Source organism: Macaca nemestrina, chromosome 2 (genome assembly GCF_043159975.1).
Source record: "Macaca nemestrina isolate mMacNem1 chromosome 2, mMacNem.hap1, whole genome shotgun sequence".
Classification (NCBI taxonomy): domain Eukaryota; kingdom Metazoa; phylum Chordata; class Mammalia; order Primates; family Cercopithecidae; genus Macaca; species Macaca nemestrina.
In genome coordinates, this window is record NC_092126.1 from 11,699,099 (window position 1) to 11,716,235 (window position 17,137).

The window sequence follows — 17,137 nt, forward strand, 5'->3', positions numbered from 1 at the left end:
CTACCTGTCATCGAAATTCCTCTCATGTCTGCTCTTTTCTCTTTCTTCTTATTTGCTCTCTGTCATCTTTTAAAGACTGGACTACTCACCTCCCTGGCTTTAGGTGCTTCCCATGCCAGTTCATCTTTCACTTCACTACTATAACATTAGTGAATTCTCTCATCCTCACCTTTCAAATCTAAATCCCTGTGCCCAGCTTCCAAGACCTTCATCTGACCTCTTCAACTTTCTTGTCTGCAATTTCCCAGTATGCAATTTCAGTCAAGCCAATTACATTGTTTCTATCTTTGGAAGGTTATCCATAAGATTAAGTTCACATCCCATCTTTTTGAAGGTTACTGTGACTGCTACCAACTTACCTTTGCACAGGGCTTCTTGGACCATAAAATATTTTGATATATATATCTCTCTCTTTGGATTCTCCTATTAACCTTTTAAAAGTCATTACTGAGTTATCTCTCTCCTTCACACCTCACAGTATACATTCATAGGAACTCTTGTTGATTTTATTTCTAAAATATAATGCAAATATATTCCTTTTTTTTTTTTTTTTTGACAGAGTTTCACTCTGTTGCCCAGGCCAGAGTGTAGTGGCACGATCTCAGCTCACTGCAACCTCCACCTCTCGGGTTCAAGCAATTCTCCTGCCTCAGCCTTCTGAGTAGCTTGGACTACAGGGGTGCACCACCGCACCTGGCTAATTTTTGTATTTTTAGTAGATACAGAGTTTTGCCATGTTGGCCAGGCTAGTCTCTAACTCCTGACCTCAGGTGATCCACACACCTCAGCCTCCCAAAGTGCTGGGATTACAGGTGTGAGCCACCGTGCTGGGCCTATATCACTTCTTAAATTGTCCACTATGTGCTACCAGATTCTCCCTAATCTGGACTACCATAGCATTCTAACTGGCCTCCTTACTTTTACACTTGCTATGCTGCAGTTCCACTGCATACAGCAGCCACAATAATCTTTGTAAAATGTGAGTAATGTACTGTCCAGATCCTCCTCCTCCCTGGATTTCTCCAGTGGTTTTCTTTCAAACTTGGATAAAAATCTAAATTCCTTAGCATGGACAATGAAGTCCATAAGACCAAGCCAGCACTGTCCACTAGAGCCTGTGCAATCATGAAAATGTTCTCTAATCTTTGGTGTTTAATACAGTAGCCACTAGCCACATGTGCTTACCAAGTGCTTGAAATATGGCTAGTGTTACTGAGAAACTGATTTTTAAATTTCAATTAATTTAAATATAAACTTAACTAACCACATGTGGTTAATGGCTACCATACTGGACAATGAAGATCCAGCCACTGGACTCACGTCTCTGTAGCTGAGTTTAGGTGTCTGTACTCACCTCCTGTTATTTTTCCTGTTGTTTACTCAACAATAAGCACCCAAGATTTCTCGCTGCTCTTCACAAATGCAAGCTTGTTCCACCTCTGGGGCTTTGTTCAGATCTCCCCACCCCCTGGCTTCTCTTCCTTTAGATCTTCACACAACTCATGCCCTTACTCCATTCTCATTTCCGAAACAAAAGTTACTTTTTCACAGAATCCTTTTCTGGTCACTGTCTTAGAGAGTTTGAGCTATTGTAATAAGGATACCACAGACTGGGTGGTTTAAGCAATAAACATTTATTTCTCCCAGCTCTGGAAGCTGGAAGTCTGAGATCAGGGTGCCAGTATGATCAATTTCCTGCTGAGGGCCTTCCTCCTGGTTCACAGATGGCTGCTTTCTTGCTACATGCTCACATGAGGGAGAGCAGAGAGAAGAAGGAAGCTCTCTCTTGTCTGTTTTTATAAGGCCACTAATTACATCATGAAGCTTTCACCATCATAACCTAATTATCTCCCAAAGGCCGACGTCCAAATACTATCATATTGGAGATTAGGGTTTCAATATAAATTTGGACAGCACACATATTCAGCCCATAGCAGTCAGTCTATGTAAAATAGCTCCCTATGCTACCCTATTCCACAAGTACTCTTCTATTTAGCTTTATCACTGCCTAAAATAATTTTTTTCTACCTTGTTTATCATCTGTCTTCTCTACTTTCTCCAGAAGTACAGGTTCAGAGTAGGTGGAAAATGAGCTTTAGGTAGATTGAATTTTCTAGGTGATGCTGGGGATACAGGAGCAAGGGAGTTGAGGGTGTTTGCAAAGAAGTAATTACAATGAAGGAAAAGTAGAATCTAAGAACCTAAAATGGGTGAGGAATACTGAAAGGAGGGTAAATTCACTGATTTAATGGATGTGATGCTCTGGTGTGGCTGAAATACTATTGGAACAGAAAGGCTAAAGAGAATTAGATGGTGGCCATACAGTGGCAAGCTGGAAAGGGAGATTCTAGAGAGGGTGTAACGCTTGTTTGAATGAAGTCTTGGGAATGCTCATGGAAGTGGGTGGCCAATATGGAAGAGGGTAGAAGACAAGATCGTAGGAGGAGAAGAGCTTAAGGACTCAGGAGGTCAGGGTATTTGGAAGAGTCATCTTCAGTGTGTGAAAATCATAAAGGATTATGTACAACAGGAGTAGTGCTGGAGTGAATTAGAGTAGGCCTGGCTCTAGCAGATGAGACCTCCCTGGGGTTGGGAGGTGACTGCTGATGACAGCAGAAAATGGGAGAATCTGCCAGCATAGATTTTAAAGCTGTGAGTTTTAAGGGAAAAGAGACAATAAACAGGAAGCAGCAGTAAGGCTGCCTCCCTGGTCACCAGGCGTGATGAAGGAAAAAACAACCATCACCTGAAAGTTCTGCAGGGGCCAGGCATGGGGCTCATGACTGTAATTCCAGCACTTTGGGAGGCTGAGCTGAGAGCATTGCTTGAGCCTAGGAGTTCAAGACTAGGCTGGGCAACATAGGGAGACCTCATCTCTACCAAATAAATAAATAAATAAATAAATACATAAGTAAATAAATAAGTAAATAAATAAATGAAAATTAGCTGGGCATGATTGTATGTGCCTATAGTCCCAACTACTTGGGAGGCTGAAGTGGGAGGATTGCTTAAGCCTGGGAGGCTGAGGCTGCAGTGAGCCATAACTGTACCACTGCACTCCAGCCTAGGTAGCACAACAAGACCCTGTCTCAAAAAGAGAAAGGAAAGGACTAGATATTAGCATAAGAAGTGAAGGACACATCCGAGAGGAAGTTGAGGATAAAGAGGATTTTGCTAAAAGTGAATTCTAGAGTAGAGTGGAGGGTATTGACCTCTAGGGAGGTTGGACGATGGGCTGGATTAGCAGACGTGCAGATCTGTTCAGAGAGGAAACTGTGAGAGGAAGGCGCCTTGCAGCCTTGTGCTTCTAGTGATTGATATCACTGGGAAAGTGGTGTGATGGGAATCTTTTCCAAGGTCTCCAAGTCACCTTGTTCTGATAAAACAGAGTGTTGGAGGGGAGGGGAGGGAATGTGGGATCTTATCAAGGCATAAAGAACTCTGGTGCTGCTTTTCACTCCCCTGGTATCAGTTTGGAGGGCAAGGGAGCAGTGGCATTCCTGGGAGCCCCAGGGTGTTCTGAGTCTTCCTTCTTTATTCCCTTCTTCAAGTCTGACCTCAATCCTTCATTCTGTGGTCACAGTTGCTTCCAGACCTGAGGAAAACATGCTGACTGAAACTTCAGTTATGAGGGCCTTAGAAACAGGCAACAGGTGCATGTTTCATTTTCAGATAAATGAAGCATGCTCTGGGAGCTGCAAGACATCTTGTCTTCTCTCTACCTGCTGCCAAACAGCCTCCTCCCTGCTCAGGCCACTCCCGTCAGGCTCATCAAGGGCTTCTGGTTTTCTGGCTTGGTGGACTCCGTGGATGATGCTTCTCTATGGAGGAGCTCATCAGAAGAAGAGCACATAAGAAAAAACAAATTAACAACAAAAAGAGCACATAAGAAGAAAAGGGGTGACAGCTGAGTCAAGAATGATAAATTCCATTGAGGGCAGGTTGAATTTAAGATGTGGGCATCAACAGAGACTGTCCAAAGGACAGTAGGATGTATTGGTCTGGCACTCACTAGAGTGATGTCTGGGTTGGATGCAGATTTAGGAGTTTTCAGCTGGTGGATGAAATAAGAAGAAGTAAGATTTAGCCCAGAGAGATTATGAAGGATGAGAAGGGCTGGGGGTGAAAAACAGAATGCTGGGGAAGAACAGCATTTGAAAGATGGGCAGAGGACAGATTGCCAATGGGATCAAAGAGCAACTTCTATAGCAGTAAGAGGAAAACCAAGAATGAGTGAAAGATTGAAAGAGGGAGCAAGGGATCCTTTCTTTTGGTAAAGTGGAGATGTGAACACTCGTGCTTAATGCTTCTGATTTCAAATCCAGATCTAAGGAATCAGTGTTAGACAGAAATAGAGAAGTATAAAAGATGGTATGAACAAGATGGAATCCATGGGAATCCTGCCAGAGAGAGGGAAGATGGGACAAGACTGAAGGAAGGTACCAGTGCTGTCCTCTATAACCCATCTGGAGATGTTATGAAGATTTAAGTAAAATGGATAATTTTCTCGTAAAATACAAGTTAACAAATCTGACTCAAGCCAATTTAGGAAAAAAAGAACGGAATTTAATAATGGAAAATAATATTTCCAAATTTTGTTTTAAGACAGGTAGTAGCTTTAGATATTATTGGCATTTTTAAAAAACATTCAAAGAGAATATTATTTCTGGGTTCTATAAAATGTTACACACATAAAAATACAAAAACAAAACAAAAACATTCATGGACATGTTCCCAATTCATCTTCTGAAACTTGGCATAGCATTAAACATAAAATCTGACCAAGAACACAAAAGTGACAGTTATCGAACAATCTCTCTTATGTATGTGGAGGTAAAAATAATAAAGCATTGGCAATCAAAACTCAGAAGTTTGTTAAAATAAAATCCCCATGGCCAAGTAGGACTTGTTCCAGGATTGTAATAAGAGTTTAATATTAGGATATCTATTAATATAATCCATCAGATAAAGAGGCCAAAGGCCAAAAAAAAAAAAAAAAAAAAAAAGGAAAAGAAAAAGAAAAATCACATGATTACCTCCATACTTGCCAAAAAGTCATCTGAAACAATTCCACATCTACTCCTGATGGAAATTCTTAGTAAGCTAGGAACATTACCTATCTTTAAAATGAGAAAGACTGCCTTAGTTTAATTGTGAATATGAGTGGGATGTCTGGAATTTGTGTAGAAGGGGATCTTAAGGAATGACTTAGTTGGAAATGGATTTGTCTTTAAGTTGAATTTGCAGGGCACCACATGATTTTTCTCAGGCTGTATAAGTACTTTTGGTGGCTTCTAGAGTGGCTAGTGTTTATAGGAGAACTAAGGCCACCTGTCAGCCCAATACTGTACAATATTACATGTATAGTAAAACATTAGTGGCATTTAAAGTTAAGTCATGTGCCAGCCTGGTATCTCTCTAATATTTACCATATTTTTGGAAGTTCTCCAGCAATAAACCCCTGTCCCTACACACTGCACTCCCTTTCCCCCCCTAAATGAAAGAGAATTATAGTTACAGAGGCAAAATTGTTATTTCATATATTATGATAATATGAAAATAATAGCTATCATTTACTTGCTATATGCCGGGCTCTGTGTTAAGCACTTTACATACACTAATTGACTTGAATGGCAATGCTGTAGAGGACATTATTATGTTCACTTTATGGAAAGTACAGTGAATCTCTGGAAAGCGAGGGACAGGAAAGCTTGTTAAGTGGCATCTCAAAGTGGCACAATGGGATTTGAACATGACTGTGTCTGTGCCCATGCTCTGAACCAGTAAGCAACACTGTATTTCTTTATTAATGGATAAGAAATGCAATATAAATGATTTTAGATTATAAAATTAATATAAGAATGAATTTCTTATGTGCCAGCTATCACCAGTCAAAAAATATAAAAATGGTAATTCATAATAGTAAGTCAAGAGTATAAAATACTGTGTGCTATGTTCTTAATGTTTGTGTCCCCCTGAAATTCATTTGTTGAAACTTAATCCACCAGTGTGACGGTGTTAAAGGTGAGGCCTTTAGGAGGTGATTAGGACATGAGGGCAGAGCCTACATGAGTCGGGTTAGTGCCCTTATAAAGAGGTCTCATCTCAGAGAACTACCTTGCACCTTCCACCATGGGACAACACAGCTACAGGATTCCCTCTATAAACCAGGAAACAGGCCCTCTGCCGATGCCTTGGTCTTGGATTTTCCAGCTTCTAGAACTGTGACAAATACATTTTTGTTGTTTATAAAGCCAGTTTATGACATTTTGTTTTAGCAGCCTGAATGGACCGAGATACTTGGAAAATAGCTAACAAAGAATTTGGGCAAGAAATATTTGAAGGCAATTCCAAGCATTTATGAGAGGCATAAAAGACAGGTGTTTCAATAACTAGAGATATACTATGATTTTGGATAAGAAATCTCATTATTGTAAAGATTTCACTGAAATAATATCAGGAGTTTCATGAAATAATATCAGGAGTAATTTGAAATTACTTTCAAAATATTGTTTTCATAATTTGGTAGAAAATGAAAAGTTGAGTGCAGATAAATATAAAACTTCCAAGAGGGTACTTGTATTATTAATTATCAAACTCTATTACTAAGCTACAATAATTAAAACACGTAATAGTCATGTAAGAGTACAGTATAGTAATAAGTGCAAAAATAAAGTTACAAAACACTAGAATATGACAGATAACTCTAAAAGAGAATCTACTACATATTACCACTTATTACATAATAAACATAAAATTTCAAATCAGTGAAAAAACAATACATTATTCAACAAATGGTTTTAGAAATATCGATTCATCATTTGGAAAAAATAGATTTATTCATACTACATAATGATATAAATTCCAGATGGATGAAAATGATAAAAGCAAAAAGTACATATTGAGGATCTAGAGAAAGATACAGGTTATTTTATTTTTCTGTTCTCAAGGTTGGAAGTACTTTCTAAATATAATTGAAAAGAATAAAACACAGCTAAGTAAATTTGAGACATTTAAAACCATAAAAAAAGAAACTTCTACATTGAAAATGTAATAAAATTGAAAAACAGATTTCAATCCGGGAAAATGTTAGCAATGTATATGAAAGGTTGATTTTAATATTTATAAAAAATTTTTAAAAAACCAATAAGAAATGAATAAACAGTATTAAAATGGACAAGGACATGAACAGATAATTCACATACCAAAAAGACAAGTAAAAAAAAAAGCATGAAAAATAACCCTTTCAATGAATAAATGTAAGTAAAACAATAATAAAATTCAATAATTCTGCATCATTCAAATTTGCTGGTTAAAAACCTTTAATACTACAATCCGACAACAAAAACCAAACAATCTAATTTTAAAATGGACGAAGGCCTTGACTGGATATTTTTCCAAAGAAGATATGCAAATGACCTATAAGCACATAAAAACATGCTCTACATCACTAAACATGAGATACCATCTTGTACCCATCAGGATCAACAAAACCCAGAGAATAACAAGTGTTGGTGAGGATGTGGAGAAACTGGAATCCTTGTGCATTACTCGTCAGAATCCAAAACTGTGTGACCACTCTGGAAAATAGGATGGCAATTTCTCAAAAAATTAAACATAGAATCACCAGATGATCCAGCAACTGCACTTCTGGTTATATACCCATAAGAAATGAAAGAGGGGACTCCAACAAGTATTTGCACACCCACTTCACAGCAGCATTATTCAGAGTAGCCAAAAGGTAGAAGCAGCCGAAGTATTCACTGATGTATCAGTGGCTAAACACAATGTAGTATATACATACAATGGAATATTATTCTGCCTTAAAAAAGAAGGGAATTCTGATACATGCCACAACGTAGATGAGCTGTGAAGACATTATGTTAAGTGAAATAATCACAAAAGGACAAATATATGATTTCTCTTATATGGTAAACCCAGAATAGTCAAATTCATATAGACAAAAAGCAAAATGGTGGTTGCCAGAGACTGGTGAAAAAGGGGGATGGAGAATTAGTAATTAGTGTTGAATGGGTACAGAGTTACAGTTGGAGATGATAAAGATGCTCTGGAGATGAATAGTGGTTATGGCTGCACAACAATGTGAAGGTACTTAATGCTGTAGAATTGTACACTTAAATATGGTTAAAATGGTAAACTGTATGTTATGCATATTTTACCACAGTAAAGAAAAACCTAGGTTGGTGTTGATGTCTGCATGGAGTGGGATCTAAGAAAGAAGGAAAAAATGAACTAGAAACAAAATTCTTACCAACTCAGGTTGATGAAAAAGAAATCTTAGTTTAGACTTCAGGTGGACAAAAATGAATAAGTACACAAAATATTCATCTTGGAATTCCTAGTCATGGATCTGCCCTCGCATAGATGTGAGGCTTGAATTTAGACAACAAAAGTTGGTTTGGTAAACCCCAAACTGAAAAAGTAACAAAATTTGGTTCCTGCCAATGATGTCCTAGGGGACTTGACAAAAGCAAGTACTTTGGAGTAAGAACATGCCCATTCTCTCCACATGGATTTATAGATTCAATGCAGTTCCATTCAGAATCCCAGCAGGCGTTTTTGTGCAAATTGATCAGGTGATTCCAAAGCACACGTGGAAATGCAAGGAGTCAAAAATAACCCAAATCTGTTTTGCAAAAGAAGAGCAAAGTTCCAGGGCTTATGCTACGAGATATCAAGACCTTTTAAATAAAATCATTACATTTAAGACAGTGCTGTACTGGTAGAAAGATAGACAAAGAGGCCAATGGGCAGAATAGAAACTTCCACATATACAGTCAAATTATTTATGGATACCAAAAGTGGTACAGTCAAAATGAATCTTGACCCCTACCTCACACCATACCAAAAAAAGCAATTCCAAATGAATTGTAAATCCACCTGTGAAAGGTATATAATAATAACAATTCTAGAAAATAATAATAGGAGAATATCTATATGACTTTGGAATAGGCCAAGATTTTATAAGCACTACACAAAAAAGCACAACCATATGAGAGAAAATGTAAAAATTAGACTACATTAAATTAGGAATTTCTGTGAAGAAGAAAAAAGGTAAGCCTTTTTTTTTCAGTGTAGAAGAGAATATCTGCAATACATTTTTCTCTCAACTTTCTCATATCCAGAATATGAGAAGAACGCCTACAAATTAGTAAGAAACAAATAACCTAATAGAAAAATGGGCAAAAGACTTGAACAACTACACAAGAAAATATCAAATGCCAATAAACATATAAAAACTACTAAGCTCATCAGTCATTGGGGAAATACAAGTGAAAACCGCACTGCAATATCATTAATTGTGTATTAGATGGCCAAAATGAGAAAGACAATATGAAACGATGGTAGCACAAAGAGTGGATTGAAGTCTTATACATTGCTGGCAGGAATATGAATTGGTACAGCCATTTTGAAAAATATGTTAAAGCTGAACATGTGGATACCCTATAACCCAGAAATGCCACTTCTAGGTATACACCCAATAGAAGAGCTTCATATGTGCCACAAGGAATATATAAGGAATGTTCATAGCAGTATGGCTTATGGCAGCCCGAAACAAGAAACAATCCAAATGTCCATCATCAGTACAGTAGGTAAATAAATTGTGTTCCATTCATACAATGGAATGTTATATGGTAATTATTTAAGAGTATGGGAAGACGTATAACACTAGGTGGAAGAAAAAGCAAAATTTGCATGTATGCATACACTATTCTAATTCTGTTTTCAGTGGGATCTGCATAGAAAATACTGATGCTTGAGATCTCTCTCAGAGATTTCAACTTAGTGGTTCTAGCCTATGGACTGGGTTCCTTTGGTGATTCAATGCAAAGCCAAGGTCTTGTTTTCTTTCATCTTCTTCCCTGAGTAGAAGTTAAATTCCTTATTAATAATAGCTTCACAAATATGTATGAGATATGCTGGCCACAAAGCAGGCACTCAATAAATAATTGCTGATAGATGGACATAGAAACCTTTCTGGGAGATTCAGGCCATGTCTTCATGGTTAGAGATTTCTTTTTCATAGGTTGGATTGTGGTACAGGTTCAGAAAGAACCCTCCAGGAATGAGGGTCACTTTGGTCCATGGCTCCACTAGGGCACTGGGTGGCTTATATCACCATTTCAAAATCTAAGTCACGTGCTGGTGAGTCTATGGCTTATCTTCTTAGGGATGTAAAATAGCTGAAGTGAAGTCTCACTGTAGTCAGTTAGCATAACTAAAAGCCCAAAGAGGTAAACTCAGTTACATTACAGTAATGTCAGCTGTGGTTATTGAAATTATTCCAATGATGACATTTGGGGTGGCTGGTGGTAGCGGTCATCTGATTTGAAATAAATAGAGAAAATAAATAATGGTTTAGGTTTGTGTATGCTTACAATAAACATATTAGGTGTATTACGTATTCTTAGGCCTTACAAAAACCACACCAATTAGGTATTAGTAGCCCCATCAGCATCTAATGAGGGGGATGAGGAAGCTGAGGCTTTGAGGTGATAGGCAGGTTCACAGAGGTGTCAAGCTCAAAGCCTATAATTCCTCAATATCATCAAAATGTTATCATCAAAATGTTACCTTGTGTCATATAAGTGATGACAAAGAGATTTATACCAAACCTTCACATTAGACACTAGCAAGCTTTCTATGTTGTCAATAAGTCAGTAGGAGAAAAGATGTTCATTGAAATAAGTGATAATGGGACTTGGAAATTTTTGTTTATATTCAATGGTCTTTGTCAAGCCCTTAGAAAATAATTAGGCTGTGATCTTTCTGAAATAGTTAGTGGGAAGATAGAGGGGTATGATATATCAGTGGCTTTCAAACTTACTCAACTCAACTAATTTCATAAAGAAGAAAACCCACCATTACATTAAACTATATTATGACTTGTGCTTACAGGAATTTGCTCCAAGGAAACTGTACTGGGATACCAATGGGGATGGACTGGGGATCGTACAATGAAATCAGAACCCCAAGATGGGGTTCATAGATAAGGGTATTGCCAGTAACTATCTGTGTGATCTCAAGCAAGTCATTGCCCCTCTTTGGGCCTCAATTTCCTCAAGAAAAAGAGAAAGGACATTAAAATAACCTTTGAAGCTATAGACCCTTCGTGAAGCTATGAATTCTTTCCGTAGATGATGCACATAAGCATGTACACGAACAACTTTGAACGCTGGTTCAGGTTATTCACAGATTTTCCAAAGACTATTTGTGAGCTTCCAAAGAACATAGTGGCCCTTAGTTTAAAACACCTGAAATATGTGCTAATTGGGATTATAGTCATATTTATAAAAATAACCCTCACCTTTGAGAGATGCAACCTGATAGCATATTTACGGGTGACATTATTTCATGTCTGGAATTTGCTTTAAAATGATCCAGTGTGTGTGTGGTGGTGGTGGTGGTAGTGGTGGTAATACATAAAACAATACTGTCCATGAATTGATTGTGAAGCCATGTGATTAGGTCCATGACAGTTCTTTATACTGTTTTCTCTACTTTTGTGTATATTAAAATTTTCCATAATAAAATCAATTTTCACAATGAAAATGATCTAACCTTTCTTGGCTTCCACTTCCCTATCCATAAAATAGAAATATTAACAGAATCTTCTATTGTGAAGATTAAGGTTGTACCTGACTTACAGTAAACATTCAGTAGATGCTTACTATTGTTCTCTCAACTATGTAAATATATAAACAGATTTAAAAAGACATAAGATATAGATCAAAATATTATTAGTAGATGCTTCTGTATGGTAAACCAAGAGCTGATTTATTTTTCTTTTCATCATGTATGTCTGGACTGTTCAAATATCTACAAAGAGTATTTGTTACTCTTATAATAAGACAAAAAACCCTAAATCTTTTAAAAAAGTAATTTTCAAAGTCTTCCTTGAGAGAGTTTAATGCCCAAAGGGGCCTGAACCATGTTTGTCCCACAAGATATTTTAAAAACAAGACGACTTCATGGAAGAGTAAGATGGAATTTCTTATTACCGTCTTGTTCACATTTTCGTCACCAAGCTCTCACGCTCTGGGTCAAAGATCCTCGTAGACGCCAGTAAGCTTTAAGCTAGGTCTTCCTAGAATAGAATGAATTGAGCCTTCCTCTTCTCCAGTTGCATGCCATCTTACTGCCTTACCTTACCACAACCATACTAGCAGTTTAGCCTTTTTTTTTTTTTTTAAGGGGCATGCATCTCTTTGAGAATATTATGAATGCTATGCCAAGAAAAATTCACATTTAGGCATACGATATTGCATTCTATTTCCTAGGGTTCATGGACCCCCATAGTTCATCTCCACTAATTAAGTTTTCTGAGGCCATGACATCAAATTTAGGAATGTAGAAACACATATCCGGTGTATAGAACACTTTGAGAAAAACTAATTTGTACAAAACTGTAAGCCAGATAAATTGGTGGATAATTATGGGCATTACATACGTGGTTTTTGCTCTGCCAAATAATTTCCATTAGGACATCTATAAATAGCAAATCCATATAATGCATTTGAACCATACCACTGTTTGCCCAAATGCTAAGCCCTTTCCAGAACACACACCTACTGCAGAGCAACAGGCCAATTCAAAAGGTTCAATACTAGTTTTACTCTTGAGTTTAGCTACATTCATTTACAGAATTCTAGCTTTCCTCTAAAATGGCCACTAACCTATATCACTTTGGGGACTGATGTTCAATGGGAGGCAATGATACCCAGAAACTTTTTGACTAAGGAGAGGTAGTGCATGTGTATGGGTTATCAGATTGCTTTGGAATGGATCATTTGAGATGAGATGGAGTCCATTTCTTTATTTCAGGAAGGAAAAGGATAAACATGATTGAGTCCTTACAGTATACCAGGTGGACATTAGAGCATCTCATGTACTCCTCACAATGACTCTGGAAGGTGGGGGCTTTTTCCCTAGTTTCCAATTGAGTTTTTAAAAAGTTGACACATATACCCCAGGTCTGGCAGCCAGTAATTAACAGAAAAAAAATAAAAATAAATAAGAGGCAAAGCTTTCGGGCTTAGATTACTATCATTGCTGGTTAACTTCAGGGGGCTGGGAAATGTACAGTGCCTAGGATCACACCAAATCCAGACAGCCACTCAGGCTGTGATTTTCATCCTCCTGATTGTATCAATGGCTTCCAGGGATGCGTGTGAAGGGAGACAGGATCGCACTTTTCCTTGCCCCATCTGGCCTGTCCCTATCCTACAAACTGGCAACCCCTTTCCTTTGCTGGTATACACGGACTGCCTCACATTCCCCAAATGCCTGGGGATCGCACAATGAAATCAGAATAAAGAGCCAGGAACTCTACATTTAAAAGAATCCACGTAACTACAAACTCCATCTTAGGATTTCCACCACCAGCTGAGTTGCCATTTGGCATTGCACTGCCAGCAGCCACATTTTACTCTATCCTCCTCCAAGATTTTCAAACATGTGCCTGGCACCCACGAGAGTTTCAGAGGAAGTGTAACAGTGACAGGAGAAGTGCTGCGGGTTTGGTTTTGTGTATACGTGTTAGTGTAACTTTCATAAAAGCAAGTGTAAGTTCTTAGAGTATTAACTTTCACAAGAGGAACATCAACTTTCAGACAAACGCAGGCAAACCCTTTTTCTTTTTCTTTCTTTTTCTTTTCTAGTGAGTGGTATCTGAAGGTAGGGGTGATCCCTGTTATGCAAAAGGTCTCTGAGACCCTTGGGATACATACATGCCTTTCTGGCCCAGTACTCAAGCTTTTCTGGAAGAGTATCCCTCGGCTGTCTCCATCCCTCAGCCTTCAAAAGCCACCTACTACCCACCTACACGTGCTTTGGACACAAGCAGGTTCAAAGCACAAAGCAACCAAGCCACCACCCCGCAAGAAATCGATCTCCGAACCCGGAGTCACCATGAATTGCGCGTGTGGATGTGTGGGCGAGAAGGCTGGGTCCACAGGGATGTGGTCCAGCATCGTGAGCAGCGGGTCCTACCGGACGTTCAAATCTCAGCGGGTCCTGCCGGACGTTCAAGTCCTCCAGCCCTGGGCGAACTAGCAAGTTTCGACCCCCACGCCCGTGCTAGATCGGAGGAGAGACAAAGCTGGACCGCGAGGAGAGGAGAGTGAGTTTGTGTTCTCTTGGGGCAAGTGTGCTCGGTACCTTGGATTCCTGGCTGCTGGTGGATGCAGGAGAGGGCGGTTGCTCGGCGCCCGCCGCCTCCTTGGGCAGCCCGTCCACGTCGTCCTCGCGGGGGCAGCTCGGAGGGATCATCGTGGCCGCGCGGGAACGGTGTTGGGCTCCCGGAGGAACAGCGAGGCTGCTGTCCTCCTGCGCGCCCTGCCCGCCGCGCGCCAGGCTGCTCAGCTCCGGGTCCCGGGGACTCCCATCCTCGCCGAGGCGCCGACGTGCCCTCCTCCAGCCTCGCCCCCTCTCCCGCCCGGCCCTGCCCACCTCCCCGGCACTTCCGCCGGCGTGGAGGAGAGTGCGCCCTGCCCCACCCCGCCCCGCCGCGCCCGCGGCCACCTCGCCGGCGACCTCGCAGTCGTGACTGCCACTCGGCAGCGGGCGAGCGGGCTTCAGCTCGCCCACAGGAGGAGGAAGGAGGCGGGGAGGCAGCTCCGGGGCGGGGCTGCGCGGTCAACGCCTGGAGTAGTGAGGGCAGGCAGGGGGCAGCGCCCTGGAGAGGGCTGGGGGAAGGCTGGGCGCGCGCCGGCACAGAGTGCGGGTGATTCTGTAGAGAGGATGCTGAAAATTTAGACCCAAACCCCAAAGAATAGAAAATCTTTGATTTTCTATTTTGATTTCTGGAATGATATAGCCAGAAAGGACCGCTTGCAACAACTCCCTCATTCCTCACCCGAACGAATAGTGACTGAGAGAGACAGTGACTTAGCTAAGCTATTTATAGGGTTCAGTGACAGAGAGCAGGGATCGGAGTGGGGGTCCCCTGACTCACGGGCACAGCGCTTCCTCCATTCAGCTTTGATCTAAAGCAGAGAGATAATGCGGTGTGTCTATGGACACCTGTTCCTCGTTTGTTATGCACTTACTGTGCTAAACCCTTTCTTTTTACCTTATTTAATCCTCCCAGCTACTCTATGCGTCTAGGGATGATCACTTCCATTTTATAGATGAGGAAATCGAGGCTGTAGGAAGGCTGAGTAATTTGCTTTAAGTCACTAAACTATAATTGGCGAAACTGGAATTTGAACACATTTTGGCTTCAAAATCCATGCATTTCCGACTGTGGAGCCTCAAATCTAGGCCAGGTCTTGGCTGAAGAGCAATTGGATGTTGCAGTTTAGCAAGAGTTGAGGACTGTTCACAGAGGGGCAAACCAGCCTGCCTTGCTTAATCTTTTGGAAACATACGGATAGCCCCATTGAAAAAGGATACAGAGGGTCCAGTTTCTTTTGAAGACAGCCTCAGTGTGCGGGGAAAGGAAATACATCTAGATATTTAAAAGCCTCTTTTTCCCCATTAATACAAAATACCCTCAACTTTTTAAAAGAAAATTGCAAACTTCTGTTCAGATTTTTAAAATTAGCTGTTGACGTTTGCAAGAGCAGCTTCATGGATGTGCAACCTGTGCAGTCACACAGGGCCCCGCACGGATGCTGCCATCTTGAAATTCGTTAAAAATATTTAATGAGACCACATTTTCATTTTGTACTTGACCCTACAAATTATGTGTCTGGTCCTGCATGCATTCCCTAGTTCATGTCTTTTAGAATGAACTGACTCTTACTCTTTCCATCCCAGATGCCAATTGAAAGCTACTGTTCTAAGTGTCAACCTCTTACTCAGCATTGAGCTTTCAAAATGCTCTAAATTTTCCGGTGAACCTCAGTACTGGGCCAGATTGGCCAGCTAAAATGGCTTCAGTTTTTTCCGTCTCACAACGCACTTCCTGATTGTTCGATAGAGACAAAATTCTAGTAGCCAAAGTCACAAACGCAATGACAGGAGCAGCCATATCAACACATTTTTATCAAGCATCTATTCTGTATCAGAATTGTGCCATAAAACTAATGATACAGCAGAGAGAAAACATAGATTAACTCTGTTTTCCTGGAATTTAAGTCTAGCAGGAGAGACAGTGATTAATTAAATCACACACACAGTAAACAAAACAAAACAAAACAAAACAAAACAAACAAATAGAAAACTATGATAAGGGAAAGTACAAGACTTTGATGAGGGTGTACAAATGAAGCCTGAGCTAGCATGGGGACAGACGAGGGTTTTCTTAGGAAACAAAACTCCCAGGGTCTACTGGTAATTCCAGTCTTGGTGAGCAAGCATATCATGGCTTATAACAATAAATTTTTCATCTTCGGGTTTTCTTTTTTTAAGAATCAAAGATGTCACCCTTCCTTTTAGTAAGTACTTAGATCAAGTTAGCAACAGTATTAGCCAATAGTATACGTTTAAATGTTGTCCCCTGAAGGAAATTTAGAGAAGCTAGTACTTCCCTCCTTTCCACCCCACCCTGATTCCTGCAACAGAAATCCTTAGTCTGATAAATAATACCTACCATAGGAATTAGCCAAGCTGTCCCAAACTAAATCAAGCCTTTGTTTATGTGTTTGTTTCAAATTATTTTCCATCCCATCTTTTGTTATCTAGCTAACTTACCTTATTCTTCAAGTCACATATCTAAGTATTTACTAGTCTTGACATCTCCTTTCTTGACCCATTTATCTGATTTAGATTCCCAAATCAATGCCATGTTCCCATGACTTCCTTTCCTAAGTAACCAATGACAAGGTTGCCTGCTCTTCTGTTGGGCTATGATCTCCGCTAGGGCAGGGACAATGCCATGTTCATCTTGTTTCTCCAGCTCCTGGTATAATGCTTGTTAACAAGGTGGTCAAAAGAGGCTACCCTGGTAGCCCCCGAGCTGTAGAAATGGTCTAGGCATTAGTTACTACACATGTCCTCCACACACTGAATGGAGAAAGACTGATTTCTTCTGTAAAACAATGGGATTTGCCAGTGATTTCAGTTGGTAGATGGTAGACTGGCAAAGTGATCCTCAGAGGGCCCCTCATGAAGTATTGATATCCCTGAGCAGAAGTGTACATTTTCCTGGCTATGTGTGAGATACTCCCTC

At 40.0% G+C, this 17,137-nt stretch overlaps 1 protein-coding gene across 1 annotated transcript in view; it reads right to left on the reverse strand.

The window, feature by feature from the left end:
• The window catches only part of LOC105470901 (SH3 and cysteine rich domain), a 175,296-nt gene extending 160,856 nt beyond the window's left edge, over positions 1 to 14,440 (reverse strand). The window contains exon 1 of the mRNA XM_011723198.2: positions 14,182 to 14,440. Within this exon, the coding sequence (XP_011721500.2) occupies positions 14,182 to 14,292 (111 nt within the window). The 5' untranslated portion in view covers positions 14,293 to 14,440. The remainder of the gene's footprint in view (positions 1 to 14,181) is intronic.
• Positions 14,441 to 17,137: the final 2,697 nt, after the last annotated feature.